Source organism: Photinus pyralis, unplaced genomic scaffold (genome assembly GCF_008802855.1).
Source record: "Photinus pyralis isolate 1611_PpyrPB1 unplaced genomic scaffold, Ppyr1.3 Ppyr1.4_LG3a, whole genome shotgun sequence".
Lineage (NCBI taxonomy): Eukaryota > Metazoa > Arthropoda > Insecta > Coleoptera > Lampyridae > Photinus > Photinus pyralis.
Genome location: NW_022170509.1, coordinates 1550197 through 1569144, shown reverse-complemented (window position 1 = coordinate 1569144; position 18948 = coordinate 1550197). Strand labels below are relative to the sequence as shown.

At 35.3% G+C, this 18948-nt stretch overlaps 2 protein-coding genes across 4 annotated transcripts in view; one reads left to right on the top strand and one right to left on the bottom strand.

Moving 5' to 3' along the window:
• Nucleotides 1-2994: 2994 nt before the first annotated feature.
• On the top strand, nucleotides 2995-4300 carry LOC116165634 (dnaJ homolog subfamily C member 8). The gene is made up of 4 exons (XM_031480240.1): nucleotides 2995-3155; nucleotides 3208-3528; nucleotides 3601-3837; nucleotides 3887-4300. Exons 1-4 carry the CDS (start codon nucleotides 3096-3098, stop codon nucleotides 4013-4015), a joined length of 747 nt encoding a protein of 248 aa, XP_031336100.1. The 5' UTR covers nucleotides 2995-3095; the 3' UTR covers nucleotides 4016-4300.
• Nucleotides 4301-6922: 2622 nt separating this feature from the next.
• Nucleotides 6923-18948, bottom strand: part of LOC116166044 — a 34675-nt gene continuing 22649 nt past the window's right edge. For all 3 annotated transcript variants that reach the window (XM_031480865.1, XM_031480867.1, XM_031480866.1), the window contains 5 exons: nucleotides 10986-11191; nucleotides 9052-9501; nucleotides 8813-9000; nucleotides 8553-8761; nucleotides 6923-7720 (listed from right to left, as the gene is read on the bottom strand). In XM_031480865.1, the coding sequence (XP_031336725.1) occupies nucleotides 7578-7720; nucleotides 8553-8761; nucleotides 8813-9000; nucleotides 9052-9501; nucleotides 10986-11191 (1196 nt within the window). In that variant the 3' untranslated portion in view covers nucleotides 6923-7577. The remainder of the gene's footprint in view (nucleotides 7721-8552; nucleotides 8762-8812; nucleotides 9001-9051; nucleotides 9502-10985; nucleotides 11192-18948) is intronic.

Below are 18948 nucleotides of genomic sequence, written 5' to 3'. Positions count from 1 at the left end.
ACTAGTGCATTTGTCGCTGGAAAAGATGCAGGTAACTTTTGCCGCTGTCAAAGTGACAATTGCACTGCGGCTTATGCGATTTTTTATACATGAGTTGAATTGTCTGTAAAAATTAATAAATACCCTAAAAAAGCGAGTTAATATTCATCTGCTCATTTCTGTAATGGTACCTTGGTAGATAATTTCTTTGCCTTTTCAGGTTTCTAATAAGGTAAGGTGGGGTAAGTTTATTTGGAGGAAGTTAATAATGAAGAAATAATACGAAAACCATGCGAATACTAGAGGTTTCATATAATAAACTACTAAAGGAAGTCTCTCAGCTAACTTTTATTGTAGCAGTACCTACAGTTAAATCTTTATTTTGCCTTAAGAGCTTATATATTTTGTAAACAACCTGTTTATGTTTTTAAAAGTCTTTCCTTTGTGTTCTTAAAAAGTTCGTACAATCGGTAACACTTTGCTGAACAATAATGAAGTGCTAGAGCAAAATTCTTCTGCAATTCTGAGTATCTACGACCTCTTGGTTTACATTCAACATTGTCCAATGGGGTCATTATAGACTACTAGGTCTTAACTTCTTAAGTTCGGATTTCAGTTCTTCATTCTGTTTTTGAAGTATATCTGCTTTTATATTTTTGCAACAAACGTAACTTTTTTGCAATAGTATTCGGGGAATCGCACATGTTTCCTTTTCTTTTCTTGGGCTCAGAATGGCATTCAGCAACAGTTTGTGGTATACGGTCTTCCATAACATCTGCCTCGAGGTTTTCATTTTGAGGTAACTTACGTTTGAAAGGACCTTTTCTTGTCTTTAATTGAACCCCGTGCAACTTTATACTTGGAATGACACCCTTCCAAGAATATCTTATTCTCCGTAAAAGTGTAATTGTAAAACCTATTCCAAACAAATACACTAATGAGTAAATAAATTCAGACCTACACTTATGTAAATCTCACCCTTGACTAAACAATCGTGTATTTCTGAAATGACTTTCAACAAAATGATCAGAACACACTCTATAGCTTCTGTTTAAACATTTCACACCTCCTTTCTTAAAAATAGCATCCAAGTCGCTTCTTTTGCAGTTGACCACCCACTGCTTGCACCTAAAATGAAAACAATAGTATAAGCTAGGCCCTACATAACATAAAACTTCATAGAAATTTGTGGAAAAATATAAAACTTCCAATTTGGGTATATACAATAAAGTTACTTACACTTCTGTATTTAAAGGAAATCGAAAGAATGCTTTTGAACAATTTTTCACAGTGGCATTGCAACAACCATACACAGCACAGACCCCACCAGACATGCTGTTTTACGACTTTTTCTCTTCAAAAAGCCAAATCAAAAGTTGCAAAAATTTCAAATCAAATATGACATTTGATTGTGAACACACCCTACCGCACGGTGGCGCTGCAGTCACTTGCGACAGGTTGTCAACGTGAGTTTCCTGTATTATTATATTAAAGTATTTGGCGATAGGCAACAAAAAATGCTACTCTGATTACTGGTTTGCATAGATATATAAATACATAGATACAGCCATACCCCCAACATAGTTCAAAAGGACGTACCATCTATTACCATCACTTTCGGCACATTAATTACGTATAGCGCTATCCTTTATAGAGGTACCCTGAGCATGGAAGACAAGATTCGCATTATTTATTATAACTGTCAATCAAATTGTTCGCACAAGTCACACAGAAAATTATCAGATTTGAGACTTTACAACATAAATAAACCGCCTTTTTATTTATTTAAATCGCATAGCAGCAAGAAATGTTACATTTAAAATGGAAGATGTTACTTAGAAAGCTGGCAAATGAAGAATTTGAAAAAATTACAGCTGACAACTCGAAGAAAGTGTGTGAACATGTGGAAAGTGATTAATTTAAAAGAGAAGTTATATTGGTTGATGTTTCTGAACTTTATAATAAGTGTTAATAATGGCAGTGATGATTCGGATTTGTCAATTTCATCTGACGATTATTCGGATTGTGAACTTTTAGAAACGTAATGAATGTTCGCTAAATGAGTATTATCACCAATTGGATATCATTGTTAAGATGTTGTATTTATTTTAAATAAATGTACACGTGTAGCTTGCTTACTACAATTAGCACTATAATTTCAAAAAGAAACCCCACCGATTGGACATATGCCGAAAGGTAGGCAAGACGCGTAGCGATAAAAAATTTGATATTGCACGCACACACAGTCTATAAATCTCGTTTTCCTAAGAATATTGCACGGATCCTGTGATCATGATACAAACGCACTGCATCAACATTATATAGGCCAAAATGATAATTGGAAACGAATTCACTTCCTGTCGCAACTTAATCTCCGTTACCATTACGCCTAAAACCATGCAATTGAAATTAAAATGTTGAACATAAACTTGACTTACTTACGGTTTTTTTGATATTCTGCAAGCCAGCAATGAATTCACTGCAGCACATCATGCCAAACAACGTAAACATAGTCCCAAATTTAAATGGCGTAGCTCTATGTAATAAAACTATTTCAGGAATAACAATTATGGACGCGTCTATCATTATGGCAAGCACTAATGTTATTCATATACATTTGATAACGCAATAATTACATAATATTTAGTGAAAAAAACCGTCCATCATGTTTAGGGCGAATATTTTTAGTTAGATTTGATTTCGCGCGATCGTGAAATGTGTCAACTGTCACATGACTTATGGGACGCGCTAAGTTTGTTTTAAGCGTCCGATTCGCGTACGACGTAGTGGTTAATGCAATAAAAAGAGATAGAACATGTTTCTTCTTGGTTAGAAAGTAATGGAGAGATGTACAAATTTCTTTGATATGTTTTTTAAAAACCGAGGTACGTTTGTTAAGGATGGCTGTATCTAGGTATTTATATATCTATGCTGGTTTGTTAACCCTGGCGCCATCTCGCGACCTGAATAAGCTATCTGAAAGTTTAGTAACTAAGACATCACGTATAGAAAACTGCAAAATTATACAACTGCTGTCAAACATCAAACATTTAATACTAAAAATATGTAAACACATTCAGACAAATTTATTATTAAATAAAGAAAAATTTAAGCAAATGGCTCGCAATAATGCGCCTATTACAAAAGAGGTTGAATTTAACGAGTTTTATACCGAGGTAAGTTCTGTAAAATTACTCGTAAATTTCCCTATAAGTAATCATGTCACAGGTGAAAGAAATAGAGAAAAGAGATTCTGTATTGACTCCCAAACAACAAATTGAACGATTACTCAGACCAGGCTCCACATACTTTAATTTAAATCCCTTCGAAGTGTTGAATGTTGATCCAGATACGCCGCTGGAGGATATTAAAAAGAGCTACAGAAGACTCTCGATTTTGGTGCATCCTGACAAGAATCAAGACGATGCTGAACGTTCACAACAGGCATTTGAAGTAGTGAGTCGGGCGTGGAAAACTTTAGAGAGCGAAGACTCCAGACAGAAGTGCATGGACATAATTGAAGAAGCCAAAGGCCGTACAGATTTAATGGTATGATTTAGTCATAGTTAAAAAGTTGCCCCATTCACATTCAAAAAAGCAATTTAATAAGTGTTTTTATAGCTTGTAGAGAAACGAAAGAAAGCTAGAAAGGAAGGCAAGGACAGCGTACCCGAAGATGATCCCGAGAAATATAAACATGCTGTTTATGTTCTCACCATGAAACTTTTTGCAGATATGGAACGCAAACGACGCGACCTAGCTGCTAAAGATCAAGAGGAGAGGAAACGTAAACGTGAACAAGAAATCGAGGATGAAGAGAACCAAAAAGCGCAAAAGGAATGGCAGAAAAACTTCGAAGTATGTATTCATGGCAATTGATACACCGTTTCTAACACTTTCTCATTAGGAGTCACGCCAAAATCGTGTTGATAGCTGGTTAACCTTTCAAGCTGGAGGTTCATCAAAATCAAAAGGGAAAGCACCAAAAAAATTGAAATCTTTTAAGCCTCCAAAACCGAAACCGGAAAGTAGATGAATTAGTCCATTAAGTAGATTTAAAGTCACAATATTGTAATTATTTTTCATTTTCTTGCTTTGTTTTTTTTTGTTTTGTAAACAATTCGAGAAAAGTAAGTTAAGTGGTATTTAATTTATAAATGTTATATTTGCTGTGAACAACCCCAAAAATTTTCCAGTGCGGTTTGCAATTTAAAAATTGTATTTTTACATCTGTTTTATGTACCTCATTTTCATCTACATTTAATGAACGACTTTTATACATTCTTCGCTAAGTTGAAAATCAATTATATGAGAAAAAGTTCCTCGTGTATTTATTAAACAGTACTTATTGCACATTTTCCAACAAAGTACATAGCTGTGAAATTTAAGCCAAGAAGAACATTTGATTCTAACCATCAAAATCTATTAAAAAATGATAAAATCATTATCGACCACTTTTGGGGCCAAAAGGTATTTTCAATTTACATTCAAAACAGAACAACTCGCAAAAGAAATCATATAACGTAAACTGCTCTTAGGGATAGTGTGTAATTGCAGTATATTAGGAATATTTCAAAAGCCATAAAGGTATTAAGTGGTACAGTTTGGTAAATGGTTCAATATCTTGTGCTTTTCGATTCAAATCCACCTGCACTTCATAATGGAAGATGCAGTTTATACTACTAGACGAGTGCTCAAAAGTTTTTTTCGCATGGCATTTATGGCAGCGTTCTTTAAAAGTGTCTGATCTGATCGTTTATGTAAGGTGAAACAGTAAAACCATAATAACCTTAGCCATCCTCATCTCGGGATACTTCCTTCAAGGAAAATTAACGTGGGGGCGCCGTTCAAATTGGGCAATTGCCATTGGCAAGGTCCCGCGTATCCATTTCTACATTGCATTTTTAGGATTTATAGGTAACGTCGTATTAGCGAGAGGCGGGATACTGAGGCAATTTCTTTCTATCGGGAACCACTTGCAGATGTGTTACATATTCTTTCCTCGGTACTGCGCAAACGCAAGCGCGCTTAAATTTGAATTTGCTTTAACGCGCTCTAATTAATAAAGCCTTCGGTTATCACTGTGAATTCCTGTTACATTATAGCCCCAACAACCGTCATGATCCTTTACAGCATAATTTGGAATAAACAACAAGAATTGTAACGTTATTATTTATTATAATCAAAACCCTTCTACCATCATGGTGTAGGGAAAATAAATTAACATATTCTACCAGATAAATCACTATAAACCAAGCTATAAACTATTGTGCTCCATTTTTTATAGATGTGATGATGATAGATGTATATGAGTGTTGGGAAACAAGGAGTAGCTTTTTGCAATAGTTTACTCGCCCTGGTGCCACAGTGTTGATCAACCTCATAATCACATGTTATGTTAGTAGCTTTCATTTCTTTCTAATTATCCAATATAAACAATTTTTTTTTTCGAAAACTACCCGAGACGTGAGATTGTAATTCCTAATCAAGTGAGATCTCGACTCAAGATTGCATTCACTAGATGGTAGTAGGCGAGGTAGCGATTTGAAATTTGTATATGACCTGTGTTATTTATTTTATTGGACTGCAAGTGCTAGAAGTCTAGAGCAGCTACAATAGGTCTTGGTCAGCTTAAAGTAGAACTTGTGTGTACTTTCGTTTCGGTGTACATACCTAGAGCACTGAGGTAGCAGTATGTAGGTTTATTGCGAGAGTGATGGAAAAAATTAATAAAGATATTGCAAATGTTTCTTAAAGAGACCTTTACCACATTTTGTAACCCTGTTGGAATCGGTCTCTGGGTAGCCTAGAAGTCGCCCTTATACATGAACATCTGCAGACGTTCAGTTGTCCTTTTAGAATTCAACCCTACAGCATCTGTTCCAAACTGTGGGACCTTTAGTAACTATTTTCATTTTTTCCTGAAGGCTCTGGATTCCCTGGCGGCTACACCATTGCAAATAATGCGTTATAATTTCCTTCTTTTTTTAAAATCTGATGCCCAAATTTAATAACTAAATCATAAACAAATTATCTTTTTTACTATGAATCATCATGCCCCTAAAATTTGTGGGGGTTACTTTTAAGATGGCAATTTCCGTCAACGGAATTTATAATTTATTCTGTGCATTTCATTATAAGAATCACTGATTAGTTTTTCAAAATAGAAAAGTACCTAGTTTTCTCCTAAATTGTGTGAAATCCAAACAATGCCAAATTTTGTTTTAAAAGCGCTGTGATTGGACCATTTTTTAAAATCAGTCACGTGCGATGACGTCGTACCTACTACGTCATCGCGTAATGTCACGTGACCCAGTTTTCAGTTTATCGTTGAAGCCGCTTAACTCGTCCTATGCAGCTTTTCTCCGTTTTCTTTGAAAATAAGAACGATCATTACAAAATAAACGCCAGAAAATTAAAACTAAACACTTGGAAAATTGTGGCACGTCGTTATTTTCGGCCCGTCGTTAATAAATCGTGTTTTCAAACGTTTCAATATTTGGTTATGATGGCGTCCTCTTTGAATTTAAACTCGCGATTGCGTGTTATCTCGATGTTTCTTGCATTGTTTTTAATCGGTAGCAGATGTAAAAATTCCTTACCTTCACAACCTGTTAGAACGATCAGGATCAATTTATCTTGTAATACTAGTTTAGTCTCGATGCTGCATTATGTATTGCATATTGTTTACTTTGTTCCATATGTTATGCTCCCTCGCGACTGTCCTCCTTTCTTCAATTGAGAAGTAATTTAGCTACTTACAATAGTAAACTTTTGAATTGCGATCATAAACGATGCTATGGAGTATTTGTTACACGCCTTAAATGAACACTTCTAACAGATGTGGGTATAATTCGTGCATGCCATACCATTGTGTGGGGTGTATCCACCTAATAAATGTCACATGGCATTAAGGAAACTGGGTGAATAAGTACATCAAATGGAATTTTTATACAAATGTTTTTAATTAAGAATTTTTAAAACCGTAGATCTATGGTAATTATATAGAATGACATTATTACATTAGTTTTTCAAATTATAAGCACCTCCTACACCAACGTAAACCACCACATAGGTATACGATTACTTATTAGAGTAATTAAAAAAAGTGCAAAATCACAGCAGTCAATTGTCTAGTAACATGGTGGTTTACTGGTTTATTTTGGAGATTGGTACAACGTCATCTTTTGTTTCTCCAGAGGTGATATGAAGAAAAATTGCTTTTTTCTAGATATGTTTTGGCATTTGTTATTTGTCCAGTTTTTGGCACAAAATGTACAATAATAACAGTCGTAACATTTATATTATTTGGAAGAACGCAAACTCACTCACGTTTTACTTATGAATATGTATAAAATCTAATAGGAATAATAACTTTTAGGGTGAAAAAGTTAAATTTTTATACATGAATAAAGAGTTAATATATATATATATATATCGCAAGAATGTAGTAAACAGATTTTACCTAAAAAGGCGTACATTAAGCTATAGTAAAAAATTACTTACTCTTTCAACAATAATTATTACTCACTAGGCAGTATCACCTAATCAACATTGAACACCTACATTATATAAAAACATTTAAAAAATGATGCAGATTATGACGTTCTGTAGTCCAGCGTTGGTCGTAACGGTAAACAACCTTCGACCCAAAAGTTAGGCCGTTCCAACATGCTTTTCCATAAGGAAACTTCTTTCCCTGTGGAATCCATCCAATCAACAGATTTACCATAATGTTTACCTATAAATGCAAGTTTTATAAACGGCAACACTTCTTGGTCGCTTATTTCCTACGAGTAAGATTTATTAGTGGGTCCTTAAACTCTAAGATTGTCCATTAAGGTTAGATAAACTGAGCTTAAACCAAATTATTCACTTTTACAAACTTAACATTTCTCAGAAAATTAAACAGAATATCATATATAGGAGCAACCAGAGCTAGGGCTGCATTATAAATAACATGTAAATAGTAGGTAATTATATTAAGAGGTAATGCTTACTTATTATGCTTGATTTATTATAAAAGGAAGTGCATAGTTCAAATGGTTTGCCCATGAGCAAAGAATGTGAAGAAAAACCAGTAAACAAGGTGCAAAAAGACCAAGAAAAGTCTGGAAAGATAAGGTTATTCATCGTAGAAGGGGGGACAGAAACGTGCAAAAATAAGAAAGCTAATCAGTAAATTTTTCTTCATTTTTTGGTTTGGTGCTGGATTTTCAAAAATCAATATTATTCATCTACGAGACACCGTAAACGGCGTAAACAATATTTATTAATAAAACATATTTTGTACAGCTGAGGCTCTATCATGCTAGACTGCTAGCAATAAAAAAATAAAACAACACCGCAATAGGTTTTTTTTTAAAAAAAAACCTTTTTTGTGTGTATTTCTCAATGAGAAATGAGAAAATTTTTTGGGGTAAACAAAACAAAAGACAAGAAACAATGGAAACTGAAGAATTTCAAACATATGTATAGGTATGTACACCTTCTACCTCATACAAAACCTTATGGTTAATAGCTAAAGAGTATAGGTACTATAAGGCAGAACAGAGATGAGAGAACACTCTTACCTTCGCCCAAAGAAAATCTGACACCACCTAGGAACTCATTACTGCCCAAGCGATCGTGATCCCATACAGTTAACTCTAGACAGCGTTCTGCCAACTCCTGCAACGTCACATCATCGTATGAAAATGTATGATTCCACACTGCATTGACCGTCTTTCTAATAACAGCAGTTTTCTGCTTCGAAGTTCTACCTTTATCAGGTAAAAGGTAACTAAAAGATGGATTATCAGTCACGCAAAATATTAATATTGTCAACATTTACCTTTTGCAGAAAGGATCCGAAGTTCCGTTACTCTTCACGGCAGTTAAACTCTTTGCTTCTTTAACCTTGACATGTAATGTCCCTCGAGATCTCTTACCTTTCTTCACGACTGACATATCAGGTGGAACAAATTTTAGACCCACTAAAATGTCCCCTTTAAATGACAGCACGTCCTCAAACGGTTCAGTCTGCAAAAAACAATTAGTCATCGAGGCAATTATACTTAAACGTGCGCGTACCCGCTCCTGTAAACTGTACCACTTTGGAGTAGGATCATCGAAAACTTTATTTTCTAATGCCATCCTGACTTCCCCCAAGAAGTCATTACGACCAAACATGTCCGAATGCCAGACAGTTAGCCATAAAGTTCGGGTTTCTAGGCCAGTTATCGATATATGAAATTTAAGACATTCATCGAAAACGGGATTAAGGGTATGTTTCCTAACTTTGGTTTTCCTTTTTCCACTTTTTGATTTATCTGGCAGCAAATAAACCTTAACGTATGGATCCGAGCGATTGCGTTTCGCATCGACTGCGGCTAGATCTTTACATTGTTTTATTAATATTTCCAGTGCGCCCGCTTTATAATTATATTGTAATCCAAATTCTACTTGACCACGAACTGCCACTGCACCATATCGGCCTTCACCTGCGCCCGAGTAGACACTAGCCATTGAATCTGAACGTAACTGAAACAGACAAATTAAAAAGTGATAAGAATTTAAAAAGGATTGTTTATGTTTTTAATTAAAAAAAAAGGTTATTTATCTGAAAAGTAAGCTTGAACTTAGTTTATCATCTCCAGATTAGTAAAGTAAATACAACAGTTTTATATAAAGTGAAATGTGATAACTTTTGCTGCATACAGTCTGAAGAAATCAGATGCTAACAAACTTATTTTTAGAAAAAAAGTGAAATGCTGCAGAACTGCAGGATCTGGTGTAAAAATCCCGCAATTTCTAAGTGGTCGCAAGGAAACGAAAATTGACTGAAAGAGATTCCTCAGTTCATCTTTACCACCTAAATTAAGAACAGCGGATCAGAATATTTCATAATTCATAAAATCTCAAAATGAGAGTCGAAACCATGAGTTACGGAAATCTGCTGTGGAAGTGGAAACAACAAAGTAAAGAAGTGATACTGAAGTTACTTAAAAGAATTTGTGTTAAGCTCCCTCATCCCCGCTTCTTATTCTTCATAATCCACCACTTGTCTTTTCCTTTGCACTGCTATTGTGCGAAGGTTCCTCTGTGAAAAAAGGTTTTTGTTCTTAGTACCTATGCTATTAATTGAATCTTTCCTAACATAGCGCGAGTAATTTTATTTTCAAAATGTAATTTTTATTGTTACTACATCAATGTAAGAATTAACTATACGTTTTTTTAATTTCTTTTAATGATAGAGAACAATTTTGGGTGAGGGAAATGTTTTTACAACTATTTATTTCCTAAATGACGATGTATCGCACCAAACATTAGACTGGGGAAATAAAATACGAAGTGCGTGTTAAGAAATGGTACATACTAAAATTTGATACATGATGAATGGGGTCATGTGGTTTTAAAGTTAGCTATAACATGCCAAACTCAAAGAAACGAGCACTTTATATCGTTTAGGTATGTTCAGAAATTTATGCTCAATGTTAGATCTTGCCGTTACTGGAAGGTGGAAAGACCAGGCCTAAATACATTTTTCAGGTTCTTTGGAGTGACTACTAATTCGAAAAAAGTCAATTGTTTGCGTGTCCCCAGAAAAATCTCAGTAAGGATCAACAAAATATTATGTACCTATCTATACTGTTTGTAATCGAACTCATCAATACAGCACCAAGTTTTTATTATGGGTATACAAATTACCATCATAGTGTATTACGCGAGGATTACGAAACTTACAGCCTACATCTACCCAATCTCTTTCCCCAACCTAAATTGGCAGATAAGGAATATTGCGGTGTATAACTAATTGTACTACCTAACTGATTTGTTCTCTTATCCGCCACAACCAAAAGTGTGATAAAATCACTTCCACCCCTCTCTGTCAAAACTTTGAATCAATAGCTATAAGGGTCGATCATGCCACTGAAAAACAGTAAAAAATTTCGATTGCAATTCAAATCGTGAGCTATAATCTCCAGTATTGTATTTGTTTTTATACGTCTGTGCAAAATACTTACACCTAAACTGGATAAACTACTCCTATTTGTATGTATCGCGACAAGCCTGTCGATGTCCTCCTCATTACCCGCATTCCATTCTTCTCCTTGCTTAACAGGCAGATCTTTTCTACTACCTTGTGATACCGGACTAGGAGTTCCACTCTTATGGGTCGCTTTGGGTATAACCATTGGCGATGAGTTTGCTTCTGACAAACCCGCGTCATCTGTAAAAAAAAAGAATGAACATTACAAGCGAAATGATCGTTTAATTGAGAATTAGGCGATTAAACTAGCAAACTTATTCACATTTTGTGTGTAGCGCCATTTTCTCATTATCCTCCCAAGCGATTTGTTTTTACCTTCATTTTCGCGAGAAGGATTAACATCCGGGATATCTTCTGTTATGTCATCGTCATCGACAACCTCTACTATTTCCGCTTCACAAAGATCATGGTCATTGTATGAAGAAGCGTCAGTACAACTCTCTTCGTTAGGTTCGTCATCTGCTATCGCAGTGTGATCAGATGCACTTTCCGTTTTGTCATTTTCTGGCTCAGACACGTTACATTCGTCATGTTTGAGCAACGCGACGTGTTGTTCACTTACTAATGGTTCCTTGAGCGCTTCCAAGCTCTACATACAGTGTAAATCACTTGGTAACCAACTCAAAATGTTAACAATTACCTGGTATTTAAATTTACCATCAAGAACTTCAACCTCATCTGCAACAGACGCAACGGGAATGCGGCAACAAAATAGAAAATAGCAACATTTTTTATACGACGAACCGTCACCGTCGGATGGCTTCCTTTGCAATTGGGAATTTTCACCTAAATTGTACGTAGCCGAACTTTCCATTGCGCAGAAACTAGGCTACTGATTTAATTTATTAGCCAATTGAATGTTTTAGTTCCTGTTCTACTTCCTGGTGGTTTTCTGATAAGGTGGTGTGTTATCATGATTTTATTATTAAGTAGAATTGCAATGCGATAACGGTAAAGGACCAATTCCGTTCATGAAAACGGAAACGTAGAGCTTCCATTGGCGCACACACAATCGCAAACAAGCACTTATACAGAAAGCAGAAAGCGTTTAGGCATACAAGGGGTTGGGTAACCAATAGTGGACAGGTATAACGCGGTAGATTAAGTACACTATGATTGATAAAAGATTATGGTTAACACTTAACATAAAGTTCATTGTTGAAATTCAATAAATTCCGACAGCAATAGCTATTTGCGGTAGGTATTTTTAATAATACATGAACATCAAAGAATACCTCCTTTATGTAACACTTGGTATATATTTGTATGAGCGTTGGAAATCCAACCAACGTAAAATCAAAGTCAGGTTAATCGTCAAAATCAATTTCGATTTCGCAATGGGAGGTAGGTGCGATCTTCAGTAACATATGAAATTTTTGCAAATGTAGGTAAAATATGCATAGCTAAGCCGTTTTAAGTTGCCGTTCAGTCCCGGCTGAACCGGTTAGCAACCCTGCTTTCGTTATCGACTACCGTTTTTGATATCATTGGGGCGATATGGAGATTTTTATCGTACTACAAAATCAAACGTACGACTGCTTACGTTCCACAAAATAAGAAAACATTGAAAAAGTTGAAATAACTTTCTGAAAATCGTTGTCTTAACTAGAGTCGCTAAAATTACTCACGGAAGCGCGTTTTAATCATAATAAATAATGTAATTGTTAGATGCTTTAGCACTTTCGCCCTTATAGGACACAATTGTTGGACCATCAGAATACTTTCTCGCGGGGACATTTTTGTTGGAATTTTATTGCCTTTTCAACAATTCCAACATTTCTTATGAACGTTATTCCATCAAAAATCATCTAACACTCGATGAATCGGCTGAAGAAGCACAAATCTTCCAATAAATATAAACTGTATCCATAATAATACACTACCATAGCATCTCGCTCTCTGGTTGTTACTGTTATTGCACGTCGCCAAACTACCGTAGGTTATTGGCGAAAGTCTAATGAACCTAATGAACTTTTGCACTAACATTTTTGGAATTTTTTTAGTTTTTTAAGCTAATTGTGCCAGTAAGTTAATACAGGTAAAATAAACTCACCCAAAGCCAAACACTGTCCGAAATGGCGTGATAAGGAGAACCACTACCTATCCGCATATTTTAGAGAGGGTGAAATATACAAATTTGGTTAAATGGAAGAAAAGTTGCGCAGTCAAAGCTTTTAGAAATCTTTGAAAATTGTTTTGGTTTTGGAATATTTTGAAAAAATCGGATTTTTCCATTTTACGAACATTTTTCCTGCCGCTAACATTTGTCCTAGCTAGTCTATAACTTTTGATTGAGAAGTCTGATCGAAAAAGTACGAATTGTTTTGGATTCTACGCACCAAAATTAATAAAAAAAAGTGTTTTCCCGAGAAATTTTGGTGTAGTCGATTTTTGGTAAAAAAGGAAGGTTATACACTGCCTTCTTTTGAGGCTCAAAAAAAAAATTGTCTCAGATCGACCGGAAAAAAACATTTTCTTATAGAATATGGCCTGTAGAATCCATAATTTCAAACAGTTCCAAGATTGGGCTACTAGTTCAAAAGTTAGAGCCCTTTGAATTTTCTTTCGAAATTGGTTTCTAGTGACCTAGAGCAAAACCAATGGCAGTTCTCCATAGCAACTTGCAGTGCGGCATCGCGTCGCGTCACCTGGCCGAGTGCAGCGCGAGTGAGAATATTTGAGTAATGGGTAATTGCGGCCCACAAATCCCCCAAAAATAGTGCGACAATTACGTTATAACAGTACCAAAATCGATAAAAAATATAGCACAGCCATATCATAATGACAATGAAATGTATCTGACTTTTGATCCTGGCTCAGGGGGTTGATTTCCGAAATCCAAAATCGAATCACCTATCTTAGGTTACGGTCCATCTGGACGCCAAATTGCAACTTTTGAGTTCAGTTCCTATAATTGTGAGAAAAAATGACGGTTAATCGAACGTTTAGACCTTTTTATATTTTTGATAAAGTAGCTGCTTGCAATACTAAGGTTTCTTAATGAATAGAACTATAATAATAATTGAAGGAAAACGTGTTTCAATGACGATAATCATTATTTAAAAAGAAAAAAGGTAAAACAAAAGGATCCTTGAAGCCACCCGGCCATTAAAATCTACATAAGACTATTAACACTATAGAAAATGACATCACGATAATAAAAAATGTAAGCGATTCCAATACGGTTCACAAACATTTATTGCTGACTGCTGATTTAATTACCATCCTATTCCGACATGCACAGGTAAGGTTTCCTGCATTGTAAACTTATGAGTAGTCGCAGTAGGTCTTCGTTGACATAAATTTCCACATCTGTTTTTCACGGCGACTCGTCATTGGGTCACCGAACGATCGTGTACTTTCGATTTCGAAAAAAACGGGCGCGCCACGTACGTACAAGGATATCCTACCGTATCAAATTTTCTTTTGTGACTTGTAATTAAACTTGATACATAATTCTCGAATGTCACTGAACCTTGTTTAAATACCAACATTAAAATACAATACCGTGAAATTACACACGTATGGAAAGAGAGGGACCATTTTCCGTCTGTTTTCTCTAATATGGTAATAAATTTCTAGACTATTTCGCAACCGTGTCACGTAACAACTTGACCGTATCAACCAGTGTATTACAAAAATTCAAAGTAAAACTTTATATTTCGCAACATCCGGGAGAATTTATCTAATTTAAAGGGCGTTAACAATCTTTTCTTTATAAGTAGACACAATACGAGTACTTAATGAATTAATTCGCCATGTTCATGAAGTTAATTAACGGAACAATTAACTCAATTAGTTACAATTACGTAAACTACAGTTACACCGCTTTTATTAATTTCAATTATTCTCAAAACCGAATCTAATGTATACCCTTGTAGGTTTTGATCTAATTCGAGTCCTTCGGTTCCAAATTTAATTAAATGAACCCAACCCTCGACCCAACCTTGGTACAAGAAACAAAAACTGAACTCTCATCTTGGTGCCTAATCAAGAATTTGGTATAGCAGTTATCTCAAAGACGAATTTTCTTAAGGTTCATCCGTTGGGGTCGCACTTTCCGGAATGTGAAGTTTGCCTGGAACGTGTCCCAGCGAGGGCGAATACTCCATGAACGAATACTTTGAGGGTCAACATCAGCGAACACTTCTGGGTGAAACCGAGGGGGAAACAGAACTTGGAGAAAAAATATTAACCATAATGAAGACTTCTTTTTTATCAGTCGCAAGCGTTTCGCAATGGATATACCTATGTAGTTTCAGTTTTACCACAATCCTTCCGCATTGATGAGATTACATTTGTAATGTAAGTTTAAAATCCGAACATTGCTTAAAAAATGAGACACTTACAGCGGAGCTCTTCGCACGAGTAACTTTCACCGTGATGATCGTTGGTCGAAATGCTGATTGAGAATTTACAAGCCATTCGAATACTTAAAGATTGATTTTTCGCATGGTGCACAACAAAAGCGTGTCATTGAGATTTGTTTACCCATAAACCAAGTTCAATAACATAAAAACTAATTACTCACGTACCGCGAGATCACGCAATGTTATGTTGTAGATTGGATCTGGTCCCAGTGTGAATGAATGAACTTCTATGGAAGAAGCTGACCTTTAAATAAGTTATAAATACACGCAAGTTACGTTGAAATTGCGCTATTTCCGAAGTTCCCCTATTGTTACTGGAAGTCATTATTCTGCAAGCATTATGTTTCATTTGACGGAAAAATTGATCCTAAAGACAAGAAGAAGCGTGACCGACCGCTCCCACTGAGTCACCCATTTTTCGTAACCGCGTTTCCACCCTAACGGCGGACAACACGAAAGTAATTATCTGCACCTACGCCTTACCTGGATTACAAACAATAAAACCACAACATAATTTAATTGCTTTACGTAAACGGGAAAAATTAGACGTTAACTGAAGTCTAATTGGTGTGACTGGTTCGTTTCAATGCGGAACAAATAAATTCATTGTTAAGTTACCAACACTCTGAAGGTGAGGTAAGTGATGTATGAGGAAGAAACTAGAGTACCTACGTTTGCGATTCTTGCACCGTAACGATTCATAGAAATGCATTTGAAAAGCTCGGATTTGACACGTTTAATAGCGATAATACGTAGATTGTTTAAAAAAAATATAGAATATTTTAATTGGTTGATATGAAGAACGATGAATGCCATCGTGTGAAGAATGGTTAGGTGAATTTACTAAAACAGTTTGAAAATATGATGACCTGCACAAAACAAGCGAGGGGAGATACATAGAAATGAACATGACGCGGCTGAAAGTGCTGCAATGTATGGGTATTAAAAATGGGGCAATAAGGTATTTTCCTGATGCAGACCAGAAATTTCGGAATGTAAAATAACAGAAGTGTCCATACCACAAGCAAACTGAGAAAAAAGAAAATAGGTACGCTAAAGAGTGCGTATCGATACTACTCGCGAAAGTTAATTGGGAATAACATGGTCAGACCAAATTTGTTCCCATAATGGCCATAATTGCACTACAAATTGCAATTTTTTAAGAATTGAAAAATGAATAAGATGAAACTATGTATTTAACTTCACGCCAAAAATCTAAAACATACCCCTCACTTTCTGTCTATTACGCCGCCGTTGGTATCCTACAATCGCGAAAGCGACAAAATACCGTAGAATTAGGAAAAAGCAATACTTTGACGTTTGGTCGTTTTTTCTAGGTGCAATTTCCGGTCAAACCAAAAGTAACAAAAAATTGACATTGTAGGTAAATTTACAGGGGCGCGTTTTCCTGGACCAATTTGCACGTTATGGTTTTTTAATTTATTTTATCAAACTGTATGCTGATAGTCATTATCTTATCTAATGGAAGTAGGAGATTGTCAATCTCATATATGATGTTATAATAATTGTATACCTACTTCCACTAACCTAAAAAGTGTAGACTTTTTTAGCGTAGGTAGTCATTTATCCTGAATGATTTAAGTACACCAAAACTATAACATTTAATTATTGCCAAATGAGTAAGCATGTTGTTTTGAACTGTGTAACGCGATAAATGTACAAAAATTACCGTTTGCCTTGAGCAGCAATACGCTTTTTCGCAATTTACCTGTCCCTTTACCTACTCTAACATTGCAGGTTTTGGGACAAACAATACCTACTACTTTGTGCGGGGTCGTTGAAATTAACAGGGGGTTTAATCGTTTGTTCAATTTTACCCAAAACTTTGGCTCCATTTTAAGTACAAACAATCCAAAGTGCCTCGCAAAGTGCTAACCGAGGTGATAACCGGACTGCACTGCAATTAGGTAGGTACACGAAATAATTCCATAGATGTATTTCATATACCTAACACAATGAAATTGGTGTCGGTCAAAACCCAAGTGGCTTAGACATTTTTGTCGTGATTAAGCTGAACAAAAGAAGAAAAACGGCGAGAGTTTTTAAAAGAAACATTTCAGAGTAACACAACGAACGGACGAACAAAACGTATTTTTTTTTATTTTACGAAATGTGCTAAAAAGGAAAAGTTGTGAAAAAGTGTCTGCAATTTAGGTTATAATACTCGACTTAGCAGCAATGGGAAAATTAAAAGAATGTTGCTTAAAGGTTGCCTTAAGGCACCTACAACAAAGTTCGTTTTTAATTTTCCTGATGATGTATGGCAGTTACCTATGTTACATGAATTACAACTATAACAATAAAGATCGAGTTGAGAAAAAAAAATTCTTGCAAGTGCGAAAACGCTTTCTAATTGAACGTAAATTCGACAATTTAAAATCGCTTAGCTATAAATGTTAATATATGAAGGTAAAAGTTGTGTCTAAGTAACTACCGTCATGTTAACTTCGGGAAGAGAAGAGAAATTGAGGTCTGAAAGTATTTACAATGCCTTCAAGGTAAAGGTTTATTGTTCATAATTGAGAAATAAAGGTACTCCGTACTAATGCGCTTTTCTACGTCACAAATGGACGTCATTAATTAAACCTTCCTCAACTTACTGTTGTCCTACAATTTTGACTATGACTAAACATAATTGTTATTATTTGTTAACACGATACGAATTTGTAGCATGAGCAGTGTCTTAACCAGTTTCACATGTTCCAATTAATAAAAAAATCGAAAAACGTGGGAAATTGTTATTAATTAACAATGCAGCAAACAAAATTGATTCATTTTTCCTCTATGCAAAACGAATTTCTACAATCTTTTACCTTGACCCGGTTTGCCAGTTTTTTCCTAGTTTGTACCTACTTTCACTTCTTTCATTTAATGTGCGTTTAAGGCAATTAAAAAGAAAATTTGTAAAAAGAATCGTATTACACATAAAATTCCATAATTGTAGCCGAGATCAATCAGATCGGAAAAATGTAACCGATTTGAAGAATACATTACTCCTTCCTTTGCAAATACATTTAAAAGTTGATTACGCATAAACATACTCGATAAGTCACCGGCACCCGCTACTTACGAGTGCGTTAAAATTAAGTAATGACCACATGGCGCTAGATGAGAATCTGAAGACTGAATTAGTACCTAAATTGCGTAAATGAAACTTAACTTGGTCATAGACACTCACAATTAAAATTAACATATTTCCTCATAATGTTATGTAACAATGTAACTAAACGGTAAATACGTTAATAAGTGCGAATAACGGAGCTCAAATAATATACTTTATGTATACTTTTCGGAGCACCTACAAAACTAAAAATTGTTTGATACCTATTCTGCATATATGGGGTAACAATGGTTAGGTATTAAACGAGCTTCTAGCGAATTGATAATTTTGCGGTGTCCGTCCGTCTGTCTGTCTGTGGATTAGCACGATATCACGAAATCGAATGGAGCGATTACGTTGAAATTTTGTAGATGGATTGTTTATCAAATTTGTGAATTGGCAATGTGGGCAAAAAAATAAGGAAAACCCTTTTGACATATCCGTTA

Coding starts and splice junctions, on each gene's coding strand:
- LOC116165634 (XM_031480240.1), top strand. CDS start 3,096: ATGGCTCGCAATAATGCGCCTATTACAAAAGAGGTTGAATTTAACGAG. Junction 3,529..3,600: donor AAGGCCGTACAGATTTAATG/GTATGATTTAGT, acceptor GTGTTTTTATAG/CTTGTAGAGAAACGAAAGAA. Junction 3,838..3,886: donor AATGGCAGAAAAACTTCGAA/GTATGTATTCAT, acceptor CTTTCTCATTAG/GAGTCACGCCAAAATCGTGT.